At 52.3% G+C, this 16,002-nt stretch overlaps 1 protein-coding gene across 4 annotated transcripts in view; it reads left to right on the top strand.

Annotated features, from left to right (window-relative positions):
* Sec16a (SEC16 homolog A, endoplasmic reticulum export factor) overlaps positions 1–16,002 on the top strand; it is a 33,853-nt gene that overhangs the window by 15,998 nt on the left and 1,853 nt on the right. For all 4 annotated transcript variants that reach the window (XM_071601170.1, XM_027941760.2, XM_071601171.1 and 1 more), the window contains 21 exons: positions 138–280; positions 791–852; positions 961–1,099; positions 1,457–1,702; positions 3,022–3,119; positions 3,409–3,490; positions 3,625–3,742; positions 3,901–4,012; positions 4,183–4,288; positions 4,957–5,097; positions 6,143–6,256; positions 6,482–6,665; positions 7,765–8,010; positions 8,550–8,629; positions 9,705–9,857; positions 11,396–11,473; positions 11,641–11,697; positions 11,825–11,936; positions 12,498–12,635; positions 12,852–12,946; positions 14,810–14,887. In XM_071601170.1, coding sequence (XP_071457271.1) covers positions 138–280; positions 791–852; positions 961–1,099; positions 1,457–1,702; positions 3,022–3,119; positions 3,409–3,490; positions 3,625–3,742; positions 3,901–4,012; positions 4,183–4,288; positions 4,957–5,097; positions 6,143–6,256; positions 6,482–6,665; positions 7,765–8,010; positions 8,550–8,629; positions 9,705–9,857; positions 11,396–11,473; positions 11,641–11,697; positions 11,825–11,936; positions 12,498–12,635; positions 12,852–12,946; positions 14,810–14,887 — 2,582 coding nt within the window. The remainder of the gene's footprint in view (positions 1–137; positions 281–790; positions 853–960; positions 1,100–1,456; positions 1,703–3,021; positions 3,120–3,408; positions 3,491–3,624; positions 3,743–3,900; positions 4,013–4,182; positions 4,289–4,956; positions 5,098–6,142; positions 6,257–6,481; positions 6,666–7,764; positions 8,011–8,549; positions 8,630–9,704; positions 9,858–11,395; positions 11,474–11,640; positions 11,698–11,824; positions 11,937–12,497; positions 12,636–12,851; positions 12,947–14,809; positions 14,888–16,002) is intronic.

The raw sequence follows: 16,002 nt of genomic DNA, 5'->3' as shown, positions 1-16,002 counted from the left end.
TGAGGTGCTTGACTGCCATTTCCGTTGGTTGCTCTGTGGCCATCACAGATGGAGAAGGAGCTGGTCAGGGGACTTGGGAGCAAAAACTCTAAGAAGTGATGAGCTGATTGTTTCTTTTCTGATTTATTTACATGTAGTTCCATCAAGACCAACTTCTCCTGAAAAGTTTTCAGTGCCTCACATCTGTGCCAGGTTTGGTCCTGGTGGTCAGCTCATTAAAGTGATCCCCAATCTGCCTTCGGAAGGACAGCCTGCTCTGGTGGAGATCCACAGCATGGAGGTAATACCAGGGACTCAGCCAGCTCTGTGTGCCTCTGGTCTGACATCAGTTGCCGCTCGTGTCTCCACGAGCGTGGCTGTGGAATGTGTGTCCTCGGGGTCTGTTCTGTTTGCAGCTTCTTCCTCCTGGAAGGCAGTGTTAGGCAGCTGTTTTGGGGTTGGACTTGGTTTTATTGTGTGTGCAGTTTTTGTCCTTAATCACACCTTTTGACTTTGGGGATGCTCATTTTATCATTGATTATCTGTAATGGATGTGGTGCTTCACGGACCAAATGGTGGTGGGGGGCTACTGTAAGGGAAGCTATGGTGGGGAAGGCCACCAACCAGCTCTACAGCCCTGAAGGCTCTCCTGTCATGTGTTGGGAACCTGCATCAGTTCTCACTGTAGGAGGAAGTTTGCAGACTCCCGTCACAGCCATGAGAGCACCCGCTTTCTATGTGGGGGCTAGTGTGGTGCCATGCTGGGTGGGGCTGCCTGTGCAAGCTGCTCCCCATGTCCCTCTCATTACAGACCTTGCTGCAGCACACGCCTGAGCAGGAGGAGCTGCGCTCATTCCCAGGGCCACTTGGCAAGTATGTACCTTGTCAAGCATCACTCAGGTTCTGCACGATACAGCTGCAAAGCTTGCCCCCAGGTCACTGACCTTGCTGGCACTTAACCTGGCACTTGCTCTTTTCCAGAGACGACACCCATAAAGTGGATGTTATTAATTTTGCCCAGAACAAGGCTACAAAATGTTTGCAGAATGAAAATTTAATGGACAAAGAGTCTGCAAGTCTCCTTTGGAATCTCATCATTCTACTGTGCAGACAGAATGGGGTGTGTTACTTCTTAAGTCTTCCATGCCTGTCCTTGTTGGTCTTTGGTCTTAGGATCTATTCCCCTGTTTGCATCCCAAGCTTGGGTTGTAGGCCTGCTGTGACATGGCTCCCTCAGGAGGGTCCTCTTAGCCGTGACCTGGGGAAGGAGGAGTTGGGGGCATCATCTGAGGGCTCAGTCCTAGGGGGCTATGGGCCCACTGTGTCTCTGGCTATGTCCTAGCTGGAAAATTGGGTATGCAGAAACCTGGCGAGGACCCTCTCCTGACTGTATGGGGATTGTCTTGTCATCCTGCTGGCAATTCTGTTGATATGAAAGCCTTTAGTTGGCTCTCTGCCATCTCTGTGCACCCCGTAGACCGTGGTGGGAACAGACATCGCAGAGCTTCTGTTGCGTGACCACAGGACGGTGTGGCTCCCAGGGAAGTCACCCAACGAGGCTAACCTGATAGACTTCACTAACGAGGCCGTGGAGCAGGTACAGGAGGAGGAGTCTGGTGAGGCCCAGCTCTCGTTTCTCACGGACAGTCAGACTGCCAGCACCAGCACGCTGGAGAAGGAGACAGAGCGGTTCCGAGAGCTGCTGCTCTATGGCCGCAAGAAGGTGAGCCATGGCCGTGCTTAGGACCATGGGGCTTCTCGCATCCACCTGTTGGCTTGGGTGCTGGGCACTAAGGAGAGACCAGCCATTCTCCCAGGAGCATCAGCAGCTCTGCGAGGGCACGGCAGCAGGTCCTCTGTCAGGACATTGGTGGTGTCTCCTTCCACACAGTGCCATGGTGAGAGCTTGATGGATGGGCGTGAGTTCTGCGTGCTGCTCTGCGTGCTGCTCTGCCGTGTCTCAGGAATGGCAGGGTGTCGCAGATGACCCTGCTCTCACCAAGTGAGGCCTCTGTCCCTAGCTCCTGCAGTGGGCAGTACTGGGTGTTAGGAGGAGGTGCCGAGTGCATGGAGGACAGGATTGGGTTCTAGAGCCATGGAGGCACATTGGCACCCTGGCTGTGGGCTCTGGTTGCATGAATGGAAGGAGGGGCCAGGGTGATGGCAGTGGAGACAGTTTGGCTGCCCAGGAGGGCTGGGCCTAGAGCAGAAAATGTCCTGTACTGGAGGTGCTAAGGGTGAGAATCACTTTGAACTAGCCCATGGGGCCCTGCACCACTCAGAAACTTCATATTTTTGTTTTGGTGCTGGGGACCAAACCCAGAGCCCTGTGCATGCTAAGCACATACTCTTCCAATGGCTGTACTCCCAGCCTCCTAAGCTCTTTTTTTTTTTTTTTTTTTGAGATAGGGTTCTACAGTGTTGCCCATGCTGTTCAAACTCCTGGGCTCAAGTGATCCTCCCTCCTCAGCCTCCCAAGTATCTGGGACTACAGACACATGCCATCACTCATGGTGAAAGCTCGTATTTGATCCACAGGATTTTAACTTCACAATTGAATGAAATTGTGTAACCTATTAGCATTTTATTATACTTACCTTTGTGGTGACATTTTTGCGTCCTAGCTGTAAGTGCAAAATTATACTGCTGGTTGCTTTGGGTGCAACGAAAGTGCATTCATGAAGGCACGGTGTTGTGAGGGTGTCCTTGGAGACTTGTGTGTCATATGGATTGAGGAGTGGGTGCTGATGTGGCCTTCCTCACAGTGCACAGGCTGGTCTGGGGTGATGCTGCCTTGGGCCCTGACTGGTGTGACCAGTAGGCCTGTCTTCATGCTGCAGTAGAGAAGGCAGTATGTACTTACCAAGACTGTCTGCTGCAGGACTGTGAAACTAGGGAAACGGAATGTTGGTTTCTCTGTCCTCTAAACCGAGAACACAGTCTCCAATCTTCCATCAGGGTGTAATAACACCTGGCCGTCGCCTGTTTGTTGCAGTGCTGAGTTACTCTGATGGCTGTCATGAACCCTGACATGTGTTACAGGATGCTTTAGAGTCTGCAATGAAAAATGGCTTATGGGGTCACGCTCTGCTACTTGCAAGTAAGATGGACAGCCGGACACACGCCCGCGTCATGACCAGGTAGGGGCTCATCATCATGTTCCATCTGTGCCATGAGACTGTTCAGCATGGGTTCGGAGGCTTACCTGGCCCTCTTCCTTGAGTCATACTGCTGAGAGATGTAAAATTTTTTGTTAACTGGTGTTTTTTAATATTTTCCATCTTCACCTTTTGTACTTTTTATACTGGAGATATGTGTGTTTTCCCAAAGTGAGACCTCAGTCTGATCGTTCAGTAAAAGGGCTAAGATTGGGCTTTGGTATTTTCAACAGAGCCAGAGTCAAGTCTTTCTCTTCTGTGTCTTGTATAGGTTTGCCAACAGCCTTCCGATCAATGACCCTCTGCAGACGGTCTATCAGCTCATGTCTGGGCGGATGCCTGCTGCATCCACGGTGAGCACCTTCTCGCGGGTGTGCTCTCGCTGCATCCATCTCTTGCTCTTGCCTTCTCCCTGGGCTCAATTGTTAGGAGATGGAAGTGCTGTTCTTCTGAGGATGAGGGTTTGTTTGGTTTCTTCTAATTGTAGTGTTGTGGGGACGAGAAGTGGGGAGATTGGAGGCCACATCTTGCTATGGTTTTGTCCAACTTGAACAACAACATGGATGTCGAGTCCAGGACCATGGCTACGATGGGCGATACCCTAGGTGGGTCAGGTGTGAGGTAGGCCGTGGGCCGTGGTGCTAGGGACACCAGAGGCCTGGCGCCCCAGGAGCCACAGGCATTCCCTTGGGTGGGTATATCTGTGTGATGCCTATTGGGAGCATTCCCAGGGACTGAGGAAAGCTGCTCTGTCTCTCATCAGCCTCCAAAGGCCTCTTAGATGCTGCACACTTCTGCTACCTTATGGCCCAGGTTGGATTTGGGGTTTATACAAAGAAAACTACAAAACTTGTCTTGATTGGATCAAATCACAGGTAAGGAATCATATAGATGTAGCGGTATGCTTTCCTTCACAAGGAAAATGTCCCTCTCCTTTAGTCTGGAAACGGCAGCCTTGTATCTTTGTCCCAGGGTGGGCCACTTCTGGGTGACTTGCCTCAAGGGTGGTTGTATGTGGCAGAGTAACAATTTCCTTCCTCAACAGTTTGCCGTTTTTAAAGTTTGCCACAAACGAGGCTATCCAGAGGACAGAAGCCTACGAATATGCCCAGTCGCTTGGGGCCCAGACCAGCGCCTTACCTCATTTCCAGGTAAGTGGGATGGGTGCCTGGTCCCTAAAAGCTTGTGGTGGTTGAGGTTTTTGAATTCTTTAGCAAATAATGATGATGGGTTTTGGATATCCTCTTGGAGAGACAAGATGATTTGTGTTTTCCTCAAAAACTAAACCAAATGGCGTTGAGGGCTTTTTAATTTACATTTTGGTTCTTAAGATTTTATGTATCTATTATCTGTTTATGTGTCTACTTATTTATTTATTCATTTACCTGTTTGTACTGGGGATTGAATCCAGGAGTGTTTTATGACTAAGCTATATCCCCAGTCCTTTTTAGTCATTTTTTTGAGATGGCATTAGAGTAAATTGCCCAGGCTGGCAATCCTTCTGCTTCAACCTCCCAAGTGGCTGGAGTTCTTAATATTTAAAATATTAAAAAACTAGAATCCTTGATTTCATACTTGAAATTCTACATTCTTTTTTTTGTTAAATCAGAGCTTTGTAGTTATATGTATGTTATCTGTTTTTAGCATGGGGTAGGTGTGGACCTTAGAATACCTCAGAGGTCGGGGACGGGCACTGTGGTTGATGGCCTTGTGTGTGCTCTTTCAGTGATAAACAAGATGTGCAGAGCAGTCCACAACTGGCGGAGTGGCGTGGGAAGGGGTGGGAAGCCCCCAGGTCGCAGCCTTTCTTGTGTTCCAGGTGTTTAAGTTTATCTACTCCTGCCGCCTGGCTGAGATGGGGCTCGCTACACAGGCCTTCCATTACTGTGAGGTGATCGCCAAGAGCATCCTGACGCAGCCCGCCGCATACTCTGCAGTGCTCATCAGCCAGCTGGTCCAGGTGGGTCTCCTGTGCTTCCTACTGGTGCTGTGCTGCCTGTAGGAGACCTGTGGGCACCCAGACATGGGAACGGGGAACGGTATCGGGAAGGGTGGGTTTGTGGCAGATGTCTGAACCTGCATTAGAGACTTAAGCTTTCTTGGAAGGTGTTATGTGTTCTGCAGTCTTAGCATAGGAGTTCTTCGGGTGCCTTGTTGCCAGTACAGAAACTCAGTGTTGATCATCTTCAAAATAAGATGATCCCCACCTTCGGTAATTTGCATTTTGAGGGAGTTTGGTATGGTGGTTGAGACAGTGAGCTTCGGGTCTCAGTCAGCATCTGTCTGTTACTTGGCAAACCCTAGCTTCTGTACTGTCCTGTGGCGAGGTGCATGGCTGGTGGCCAAGGGCAGGAACAGAAGCCCTCAGCCTCTCCTGCCTTGTGGTGGCCCCCAGTGCTAGCACTTCAGGATGCTTCTTCTCCTTCACAGCTCCATCTCTGTGCTAGGGAATGTAATATTTAAGAAATGTGTTATTCTGGTAGTTTTTAGACCTATACCAAAGTACCAAGAGTAACGAGTGAGTCCCGTATCCTCACCCCAGCTTCAGCAGGCTTCTTGCATCTATGCCCTGCTGTGGCCTGTACACTCAGCCAAGGCTCACACAGGTTCCTAGGTCCACTAAGCACTTGGATGGGGGCGTCATGTGCAGGATCAGGCAGAGTACTGACGCACCTGCCCCAGGTGTGGCACAGGCCTTGCTGGTCCACATGCTTGTGAGTTCATAGGTCTTCAGACCTCACCCTTTTTTGTAGGCTCTATCTGATCACCAATATGGTTGGTTTGGGGTGTCACAGGCACACTGTTAAAAAGTGCCCATCAACATGATACCAGAGCACTGTTCATTTGAAAACAATTGTGAGGGCTGGGAATGTGGCTCAGTGGTAGAGTGCTTGCCTAGCATGTGCAAAGCCCCAGCACCATGCAAAAACAAACAAACAAAAAGACCCAAAAACGGTTTTGCTCAGATCCCCTGACAGTGACAGGTGCCTTGGCTTTGGTTCTAGATGTCTTCCCAGTTGCGCCTCTTCGATCCTCAGCTGAGGGAGAAACCGGAGGAGGAGTCCTTTATTGAGCCTGCCTGGCTGGTGCAGCTGCAGCGTGTGGAGAGGCAGATCCAGGTACAGTGCTGGCTTTTACAGCAGCACAGCCTCGTCCAGGACTTGGCACAGAGACTGGACAAGAGGGTCTGTGCCTCTGTGGTTGTTACCTGGAAAGTATTTGATCTCAACAGTGTAGGTGAAGCAGCATGTATGTTGTTAGAATCTCCTCATTGCTCAGTAAGGGCAGTGGGCAGTCCTGGGCTGCTGAGACATCATCCATATACCTGACTCTGTTCTCTTCAGGAGGGTGCTGTGCCATGGAATCAGGATGGGGCCGACCCCCAGGAGTGCCCCAGCACTCCAGGCTCTGAGGTGGATCAGTTGGATGCCCCAGTGCAGGGTCAGCCATCGGGGTTAGCTGCTGACCAGCCCCTGCTGATGCCGAGCACCGAGCCCTCCAGCCAGGGCGTGCATCTGCTGGCCTCAGGTGGGACATGCAGCAGCCCGTGTGCCTGCTCTCTGGGGTCTGCTTCTGAACAGGGAACATCTCACTATGCTAGCAGGAGTTGAGACGTCTCACTATGCTGTCAGGAATTGAGATGTTGTACATTTCCAGGAGGGCTTTGGGGCCCCTCGGTTACCCCCTGGTTTCTCTTTATGCTCCTTCCCTTGGCAAGCCCTTGAGTTGCTGAGCTTTCCTTACTTGTCTGCCGAAAGTAACCTCCTGCCTGGCCAGGCCTGTCCCCTGAACTCCAGCTGCCTCACCCATGTGCTTCTCTGAAAGGCTCACAAATGCCAGCTCAGACAGGGCCCTATTGTGCCCCACCAGCAGCCTGAGGAAAAGGCAGCATTCTTCCAGGAGTTAGGGTCCATACCTTTCCCTCGTGCCCCATACTTCTGACCTAGATGACCTAGATGATCTTCTTGCCTGATCCCACCTCACCTGAGAAAAGACAGGTCCTCAGGGCAGCCCACAGTCCTGCGGGCTCAGCCTGTAGCCCTGCTGATCTCACACGCTGCCCCCCAACCCTGTCTTCCAGTTGTACTTCTGTCTTGGGCTGCTGCTGGCCCTGCCATTCTGCCACCTGCCCTCTGCCAAATAGCCAGCCTACTCCATCTGCAGGCTCCCAACCCACCCTGCCAACTCCTTGATGCTTGCTTTGTTATCTGACTGGGTCCCTCCATCAGAACTCTGCTTTGTTCGTTGTATCCAGGGCCCAGCTTGGTGCCGACAGGCCCAGGCCCTACCCATGTGCAGAGTTGGGGGAGGTGTAAGGGTGAGTAGCCTGCTTGACTCCTGGCACAGGAGGGAGGACTCTGGGCCTGTGGCAGGCAGCCCCTCACCAGCCTGTCTTCAGGGTATGCTGTAGGTTGGAGCCTGTTCCCCACATCACAGCCAGGGACGGGTGCAGGCATCTGTTCTGCCCTTGGTCTCCCAGAAAGTGAATGCTCTGCTTTTTGTCTAAACACTGACACCCCTTGATAAAAGGAGTGAGGCTATGCAAAAGAACCTGTAACAACTATGAGTGACATGCATTCAGCTCCCCCATGTGACCAGACCTCCTCTTCTCCATTGTCCCCTGCAGCTCCACAGATGCTCCCTGATGGCCAGCTGGCCCACTCTGCCAGGGTGCCGATGTTCCCAGTGTCACCACCCACAGGAGCCCTGGAGTCAGGTCCTGGCTGTGGACCCCCAGTGTCTGCAGTTGGCTTCCCAGAGCCCTCCAGACCTGATCCTGCAGCTTTGTACACGGGGCTGGGGTTGCCACCTGGTGTACCATCTCTCCAGGAAAGTGGCTCCCTGCTCCAGGAGACCAGGAGCCTGGACCCAGGTTTGTCTGCTGAGGTGCTGCTGTCCTGAGAGCAGCACCAAGGTGGCCTTGGTATTCAGGGGTGGTTGGTAGAGGAGACTGGACCAGAGCTCTAGAAGTTACAGGCCAAATGGGTTAAAGGTCTCTGCAGCAGGAGTGCTGCTGCTGGCTTCTGTCATGACTTGGCTGTGTCATGACATGAAGCATAAATGGCCACTCAGGGTACGAAGAAATGGCCTTGGCAGCTTCTCAGGGTCTGCCCCCAGGCTGTCCTTCTGTGTTCCTGTGGGATGCACAGGTGAACGTGGCAGACTTTGGTCTGGAAGTTGGATTGGTGGAGCTCATCCCTGCTCTGTGCCAACTCGTTTTGCCTATTTGAACAAAGGAAAACTTGAGCTTGGCTTTAAAGAACAAAGTAATTTCCCCGCATTGGAAAAGACTTCAGTCTTGGTTTTCCCAGCAGAGTGGAGCCACGAGTCTCAGCTGGTGTGTGTGCTGGGCCGGCCCTGCTGCCCTTGTCCAAGCCTAGAGCCCACCCAGTTCTCTCTCTGCCTTGGCAGGAATGGTGCCACAGGATGTTCCTGTCAGGAATGTACTTCCTGAGCCAAGTGAGGACTTCAGTGGAAACTCTGCTGACCTGGTACTGTCCCCATCTTTTCATGACCACTTGTTCTCCATAAAGCTCACTGAGTAGGCACCTAGAGTCCACACTCTTCAGTAGCAAGTAGGAAGATCCTGAAGATTTTTGGAATTACTTGTTAAATTTTTATTAAAGACAAGGGCTCCCAAATCACTTTAACCCTTAAAGTGTGAAGAGAGATGGAGACATTGGTTTTGTACAGTGTTGTTCCAACATTCTAGAAGATTCTTTATAGACACCATGAGCTTTTGTTCTAAGTTCTATTTTTTTTTTGGAAGTGATGGAGCTTATACTTGAGGCCCTGTGCATGCTAGGCAAGCACTCTACCAACTGAATTATATGAATTATATCCCCAGCCCCTTTTGTTATAAGTTCTTGACTTGAAATATATCCTGTCCTTGGAACAGTAAAGCAAGGGTCCAGCAGTTTGGAAAGCAGAGTCTTAACCCAGGAGTGACTCTTTTTTTTTGGTACCAGGGATTGAACTCCTGGATACTCGACCACCCACTAAGCCAGATCCCAGCCCTATTTTTTTAAAAAATAATTATTTTTTGTAGTTGTAAATAGTACCTTTATTTTATTTATTTGTTTTTATGTGGTGCTAAGAATAGAACCCAGGGCCTCATGTGCTAGGCGAGTACTCTACTGCTGAGCCACAACCCCAACCCCCACAGCCCTATTTTGTATTTTATTTAGAGACAGGATCTCACTGAGTTGCTTAGTGCCTTGCTTGTGCTGAAGATGGCTTTGAACTCGTGATCCTCCTGCTTTAGCCTGTGAGCTGCTGGGATTACAGGAATGTGTAACCATTCCCAGCATCAGGAGTGACTTTTAAAGGTCTTGTCTTAACACACACACTGCCCTGGCTCTGCCTGGGCCTGTCCTCAGTGCAGCCACTGCTCCTTCCAGCTCATGTGGAGTGCTGGAGTGGCTTGCTCAGTGTAGCTGCCACTTCAGAGCACACAGAACTGGGCTGCTCTCACCCTTTCCCCTGCCTGGTCCATTTGGTGGCCTGCCTCACTTGGTTCCCCCGAGGAGCCTGAGGAGAGCTAGCTTTCCTTTCGCCTTTGAACAGGGCTCCTCTAGGACAGCACAGGATGCAGAGATTCCTCCAGCCTGGGATCCCACCAGCTCAGGGTCAGCACAGTCTGCTTCTTCTCTGTCACCTGCTTCTGAAACAAAGAGGCCTGCACATGTGGCCAGAAAGGAGACCAAGGAACCCAAGAAGGTATAGTGCAGAGCCACCCACCGCACTGTCCTGCTGGGCAGGGAGCCTGGCCTCTCGGAGGCAGCTTTCTTCAGATGTTGGAGCAAGGAAAAGGTGTTTGCTTGTGTTTTTATTAAAGTAACACCTGAAGTTCTGCTCTTGAGATGCAGCATGCATGCCATTGAGTGTAAGGCACACAGCAGCTGAGTGAGGGTCTTGTTGTGCGTGTGAGGTACGCACCACATTGTCAGTGAGGGTGGCTGAGGTCCCCAGAGTGCCCTTGTGGTTGTCACCTGTCAGAGCAGCCCCAGAGCATGACTGGTAGGAGTGGGGCAACAGTCTCCACCTTCTGGGTGTTGTGTGATAGCTCCTGTCATATGTGCTGCATCCTGTCACCCTTCTTCTCAGTAATGGATGTTTGGATGGTGTTTGTTTTGGGGTCATTGTAAATAGAGCCACATGAGTGCTCTTGTCTGTCCCTTGATGTCACTGTGCTTGCTTCTCCTGGTGTCTCCCCTTGAGAGGAGAGTTTAGGCTTCAGGGATGCTGCTGAACGTCTTCCCAAAGGGTGGTGCCAAGTCCTCTGCTCATGGTGGCGGAGAAGTGTTCTAGCAGTGCTGTGGCCCTCCAGGCCTTTGGCTCTGGCATCCTGCTGGGTTGCGGGAGCTTCGCTGTGGTCCGCTGGCCTCTCTGAGGAGCACCTTGCATGTGTTTTACCCTCTCCTTTTTCACCCTGCCCTTTTTTGTGGTGCTCATTCCAATCTTTCTCCATTTCTAGTGGGGCATCTTAGTGACTTGTGGGAGTCCTGCCTGCACCATGGTGCAAGTCCCGTATTAGGTACATGTGTGTGAATGTCCCCTCCAAGGGGTAGAGAGCTTCTGTGCTCCTGATGGTGTCCTCCCAAGAGCAGGGTGGCATTATTTTCAGAGGGTTCCGTTTGGCAGGACTTAACTTGAATGGCAGGTGTTCTGAACATGAACACGAGTGATCAAAAGATGAATGGAAAGGCAAAGCGCAGTGCTTTGCACAGTTTCTCAGTGAGCAGGCAGTGACAGTGCCCAGGACAGGTTGTCTCTGGGACTGCTGGAAAAACAAGACCGGAAGTGTCTCTGGCTGCACTGCTTTTCTCTGCTTTTCATTTGGGTTTCTTTTGGGGTGCTAGAGATGGAACCCAGGGCCCTACACATGCTAGGTAAGCTCTACCACTAGCCATGCCACAGCTCTGTGTGTGTGTGTGTGTGTGTGTGTGTGTGTGTGTCTGCGCATTGTAAAAAATGTACGTGCATGCGTGAACACAGCACCCAGCCTCTTTGTGCACAGTTCCATGCACTAAAAGTACGTGCACACTATAGCACACGCTGTGTCCTTCATCTTCCCAGACTGAACAAGAGTCCTCACGGCCCTCAGCCTCTATCCCAACCCCAACCTTCTGTCTTCTCTCTGGGCCCTACTCCTGGTGACCTCACATAAGTGGATGGCATGGTGTCTGTCTTTTGGGGCTGGGCTTGTTTCACCAAGTATGGTGTGCTCACGGCTGTTCTGGTGGCTTTATCTTCAGAGTGAGTCCTGGTTCTCTCGTTGGCTACCTGGGAAAAAAAGGACAGAAGCTTACTTGCCAGATGACAAGAACAAGTCGGTGAGTCTTGCAGAGACAGCATGGTGGAGTTGTGCCTGTTGCGGGCTACACAGTGCTTTTCAGATTCAGAGCAGGCTTGAGAGAAGCATCCTCAGTGATGAGACGCTGATGGCTTGACTTTTCACTCTGCTGTTTGTCTTTTGTCTTTACTTTCTAAATCCTGGTAGATTGTTTGGGATGAAAAGAAGAACCAGTGGGTGAATTTGAATGAGCCAGAGGAGGAGGTAGGCTGTGATTTTTGAGTATTTGCTATGAGGGGTGGGTGCTTGTTTGCTCCTTGATACTCTGGCATGTGGGTCCTCTTTTTGAAGAGTCCTGAGTGGATTTCTGAGCTGTTTTCTCCCTCTGCAGAAGAAGGCTCCACCCCCACCTCCAACATCGCTGCCCAGGGCTTCACATGTGGCTCCCCCTGGGCTTACAGGCCCTCCCACAGCCTCCGTGAACATGTTTTCTAGAAAAGCAGGTAATGACCACAGCTGAAGTCAAGGAGTCTGTGTGGTGCACTGTCCTGCAGAGCTGAGCTGTTGCAGTGTGCACCAGCGGGGTGTCTGTCCCAGTGCTTTAGAGAAGATGAGTTTTATGGAGAGGAATCTTTGAGGGGAAGAGTCTAGTTCTCCAGTGCAAAGCATCAGCATTGATAACCTATGGGCAGAGGTGTCCCATGAGTCAGAAACACAATCTAGAGCTGTGTGCGGTGGCAACTGCCTCTAATCCCAGCTACTTTAAGGCCAGTCTGCATGACTTATTGAGACACTGTCTTAAAATTAAAGGTGGGGGTGCAGCTCGGGTAGAGCTCTCCTGGGTTCACTCCCTAGCACCAAAAAAGAAAAACAGAAACGTAACCTATGTGATGTTGCGAGTGGAGCAGGCACTTGCTGCTGGGCAGGAGCCAGCCCAGTCTGCTCTTGGGGATGCCCTCCTCAGAGGGTCCATGCTCACTCTGGTATACTTGGAAGGCAATAGATTAGATGCTGGAGACTACCTGGGCTGCCTGCCTAAATCTGCTTTTCCCACCCCTTGGCAGGCGGATCCAGAGCTCGCTATGTGGATGTGTTGAACCCGAGTGGGGCCTCGCGGGGTGAGCCAGCTCCTGCTCCTGCAGATTTCTTTGCTCCGCTTGCTCCCCTGCCGATTCCTTCTAACCTGTTTACACCAAGCCCAGGTAGGCAGCAAGAGTGTGAGCGGGTCCACATCAGCCCTCTGGTCCCTGACCTCCGACACCACCCTCTAGAAGCAGGACCCACTCAAGGTCATATTCTCCATGCTCTGGCCTCCCTTCCATGGGGGCCCCACATGGACTGGAGCTCATGCCCTTGGGTTATAAAAGATGCCTCAGATCGGGATGGGGTGATGGCCTCATGCCCCCTCTCATTCACAGATGCCGAGGAACCACTTCTTGCAGAAGGAGCTGGCAGGGTAGGACCAGGGCCAGCTGAGGCTCAGGCCAATTTAGAGCCCACCACAGAACCCAAGGTAGGCAGAGTGCCATGGGAAGGTGGGAAGGGACTTGCAGGATGATGGCCCCATCCTGCCACACAATGCCCCCTCTATGAGTCAGAGTCCAGAGCACACACACGAGTATGTTTCGACTTAGGTGAGATCCACAGGAAGTGCAGGGTGGCAGCCAGGAGCTGGGAGCAGCAGGCAACAGCTTCCCTTGGGGAGGGTGAAGTGGCTGTGGACGTGTTGATGCACTGTGTGTGCTCAGAAAGACCTCAATTCTTGGAGTGGGTAATTGCCCCATTTCCTATTTCCTGGGCAGGTGTTAAAAGCCCTGCAGGGGTCACTCCCTGGGTCCTGACTCCCTGCTACAGACTGGATGCACCCAGGGAGGAGAGGAAGGGAGCACCTGGCACAAAATTCCTTCTGGGGCCTAGGCTTGGCCAGCTCGTGTGCATTAACCAGTGGCCCTTTCCTTTGAAAATGCACACGTGCACAGGGAAAGGCAGCTTAGGGTCTGAAGTGTAGAAAGCATGTTCCTGGAGGGGCACTTGTGTGGTCACCATGTTGTGGGAGCTCCCAAGGAGGGCCTTCCTCCCCCAAGGCCTCCTTGGAGTGGCATGGAGCTGTAGGCTGAGGGCTGGACGATCCCCAGTGCCACGCCAAGCCAATGGTCTTTCTTTCTTTAAAAATATTTTTTAGTTATAGTTAAGCATAATATCTTTATTTTGTTTATTATTTTTATGTGGTGCAAAGGATTGAACCTGCTTCACCTCCCTAGAGCCTTAGTTGCCCCTCTGTGATGTGAAAGTGACAGTAGTACCAAAGTAGCAGCTCACACATGCTAGGCAAGCACTCAAACGCTGAGCCCCAGACCCAAAGCTTGTTTCTTAACAAACACTTTAGATTGAAAGAGGGATTTTAAGCTAGCGGGCACCTTCCCTTTCTGAAGCACATTGTTTCTGGTGGCCTCAAAGCTTTGTGCAACTGAGCTGTAGCTTGGAGCATGACTGCCTCTGGCATATTCTTGCTGTTGGCAGCGCTTGTGCTGCAGCTCAGGGACTTACCGTCGCATGGAGTGAGCCAGCTTGCGGACCAGGTTCTGTGGCTGGCAGTCCTCTTTCTCCGGATCTCGCTCTCGTGGCCTTGCCTTTGGCCTGCCCGTGCTGGGCTGTTCTGTGCACCTGTGACTGACACACCTGGTCCTGCTCAGGCACTACTGACCAGGGATGAGTGTTCCTTTGGCTGCCCGGCCCTCCTGGTTAGCTGTCCAGATACCCCCACGACAAGACCCACCCCACGGTGTGGGGAAGCTTGAACACGCTTTGTGTTCTGCTTCTTCTGCACTGGCTTTCCAGTGAGTGGGCCTCGGCCCTGGCTGCACTGACCAGGATGCCTGCCCTCGGAAGAAAGATGGCTTCTTGCTGGTCAGGTGTGAGGAAGTCTCCTGCCATCCGTGGGAGTGTAGCCCTCCTGGCCAATGTGCGGCTGGTCTGGGGAGGTGGAGGAATGCTCCACCTTCAGTGTATGTTGAAGGCCAGGCTCACTCTTGTCACAGAGGCTCAAGGGACATTTTGGCTGCACATGAGACCCTGGATTCTGCTCATACTCCACCTCTGCCAGCTGACGGGCCACCACCAGCAGCCTCTCCGGGCTGCGCTCTGTGTGTCTTCTAAAGTTCAAAGCATTGCACTGTGCATGTTGCTTTTGTTTTTGCGATAGTCCTGTGAGCCATCCAGTAATGACACCCAGTGTTGCCAGTACTGTCCCTGTTCTGCTCCTGTGGCCTGTTTGAGAACATTGGCAGTCCTTCCGGAAGAGTGGCCCGTGTCTGCAGCTGGACAGCAACTTCTGTGCAGTCCTGCCTTTCTGAGGTGACTTCTCTGTGCTTTGCAGGCTCCCGGTGACCACTGCCCTGTAGGGAATCCTCCCAGCGGAACTGTGCCCTTCTATAGCCCTTCCCAGTTGGCACAGGTGAGTGACCTTCGCCTTTCCTGGAGACAGCCCCAACTGGCCTGTTGGCTTGTGACCCTGGCTGCATAGTGGAGGCCTCTCTTCTTCCAAGACTCTCAGAGTTGCACAGCACAGGTGTGAGGAGGCAGCTGCTCCCCATCCCGTTGTCCCTCTCTTCCTTGGTTCTCTCAGGACTGGCGTCTGGCCCCTTTTCTCCTGAGCTGTCCTGTGTCATTGCTGCTGGGCTCTTCAGGCTCAGTGCTTTCTTTCGGCCTGCTGCTCGGGAGTTTAGGGTTTGTCTCACCCCCAGCCCACCTGGAACTCTTGCCCTGCACTGGGTGGACCACAGGAAGCACTGTGTTCCTTCCCTGGGTGCTGGCCTGTGGTATATGGCTTTCCCAAGTTCAGTGCTGTGTGTCTATGGCACTGCTGTCCTGGGCTGAGTCTGGCCTCTGGGCAGCAGGCTCCCACCTGGGCCCTTTCCTGCCTCATCCTGGGATGCAGACCCTGGAGCTGGAGCCCCTGGTTTGGCGTCTTTCACCGTTGCCCTCTGCCCCACCCCTTTGTCTGGGGGTGCTGTCGGGGCACTTTGCAACCCGGGTGCGTGGCCGATTGGCAAGGCCCAGCAGCTTGAACATGCCTTTGCCCTGGTGGTTGGACTGTTGGAATTCCTGACAGTTCTCTTTAGAATCCAGGGTGGTTTTGCCATTTTCTGGTGCCCACTGTTGGGATTCCAGGGTCTTCATCCTTTCTGAAGCTTGAAGGGAAGTGTCTGCCCTCCAGGGCCTCTAGCTCTGTGCTGAGGGAGCCTATGCTGTGGGCTGGACCCCCCGGTGTGCTGGTCTTTGTGTGCCTCTCCAGGGAAATGTTCAGAAGTACTCTCTGATTTCTTTGCCTCTGTCTTCTCTCCTCTCTCCAGTCTCTTGCCTTGGAGTGTGGTCTGGCTGCCATTTCAAGGGGAGTGCGATAGGGGAAGAGGTGTGGGTAGGCATCTTGGGATTCCAAATGCGAAGCTCACCTGGCTTTGTTGTCAACTGGCCACCTGGCCCATGGGCTCTTGATCACATTTGTCCTGCTGGGTGCTAGTGCTCCCTTGATGGCCCTGTCCAGATGAGGCTGTGACCCCCCAACACTGC

This window comes from Marmota flaviventris, chromosome 13 (assembly GCF_047511675.1).
Source record: "Marmota flaviventris isolate mMarFla1 chromosome 13, mMarFla1.hap1, whole genome shotgun sequence".
Taxonomy (NCBI): Eukaryota; Metazoa; Chordata; class Mammalia; order Rodentia; family Sciuridae; genus Marmota; species Marmota flaviventris.
This window is presented reverse-complemented; position numbering and strand designations above follow the sequence as displayed.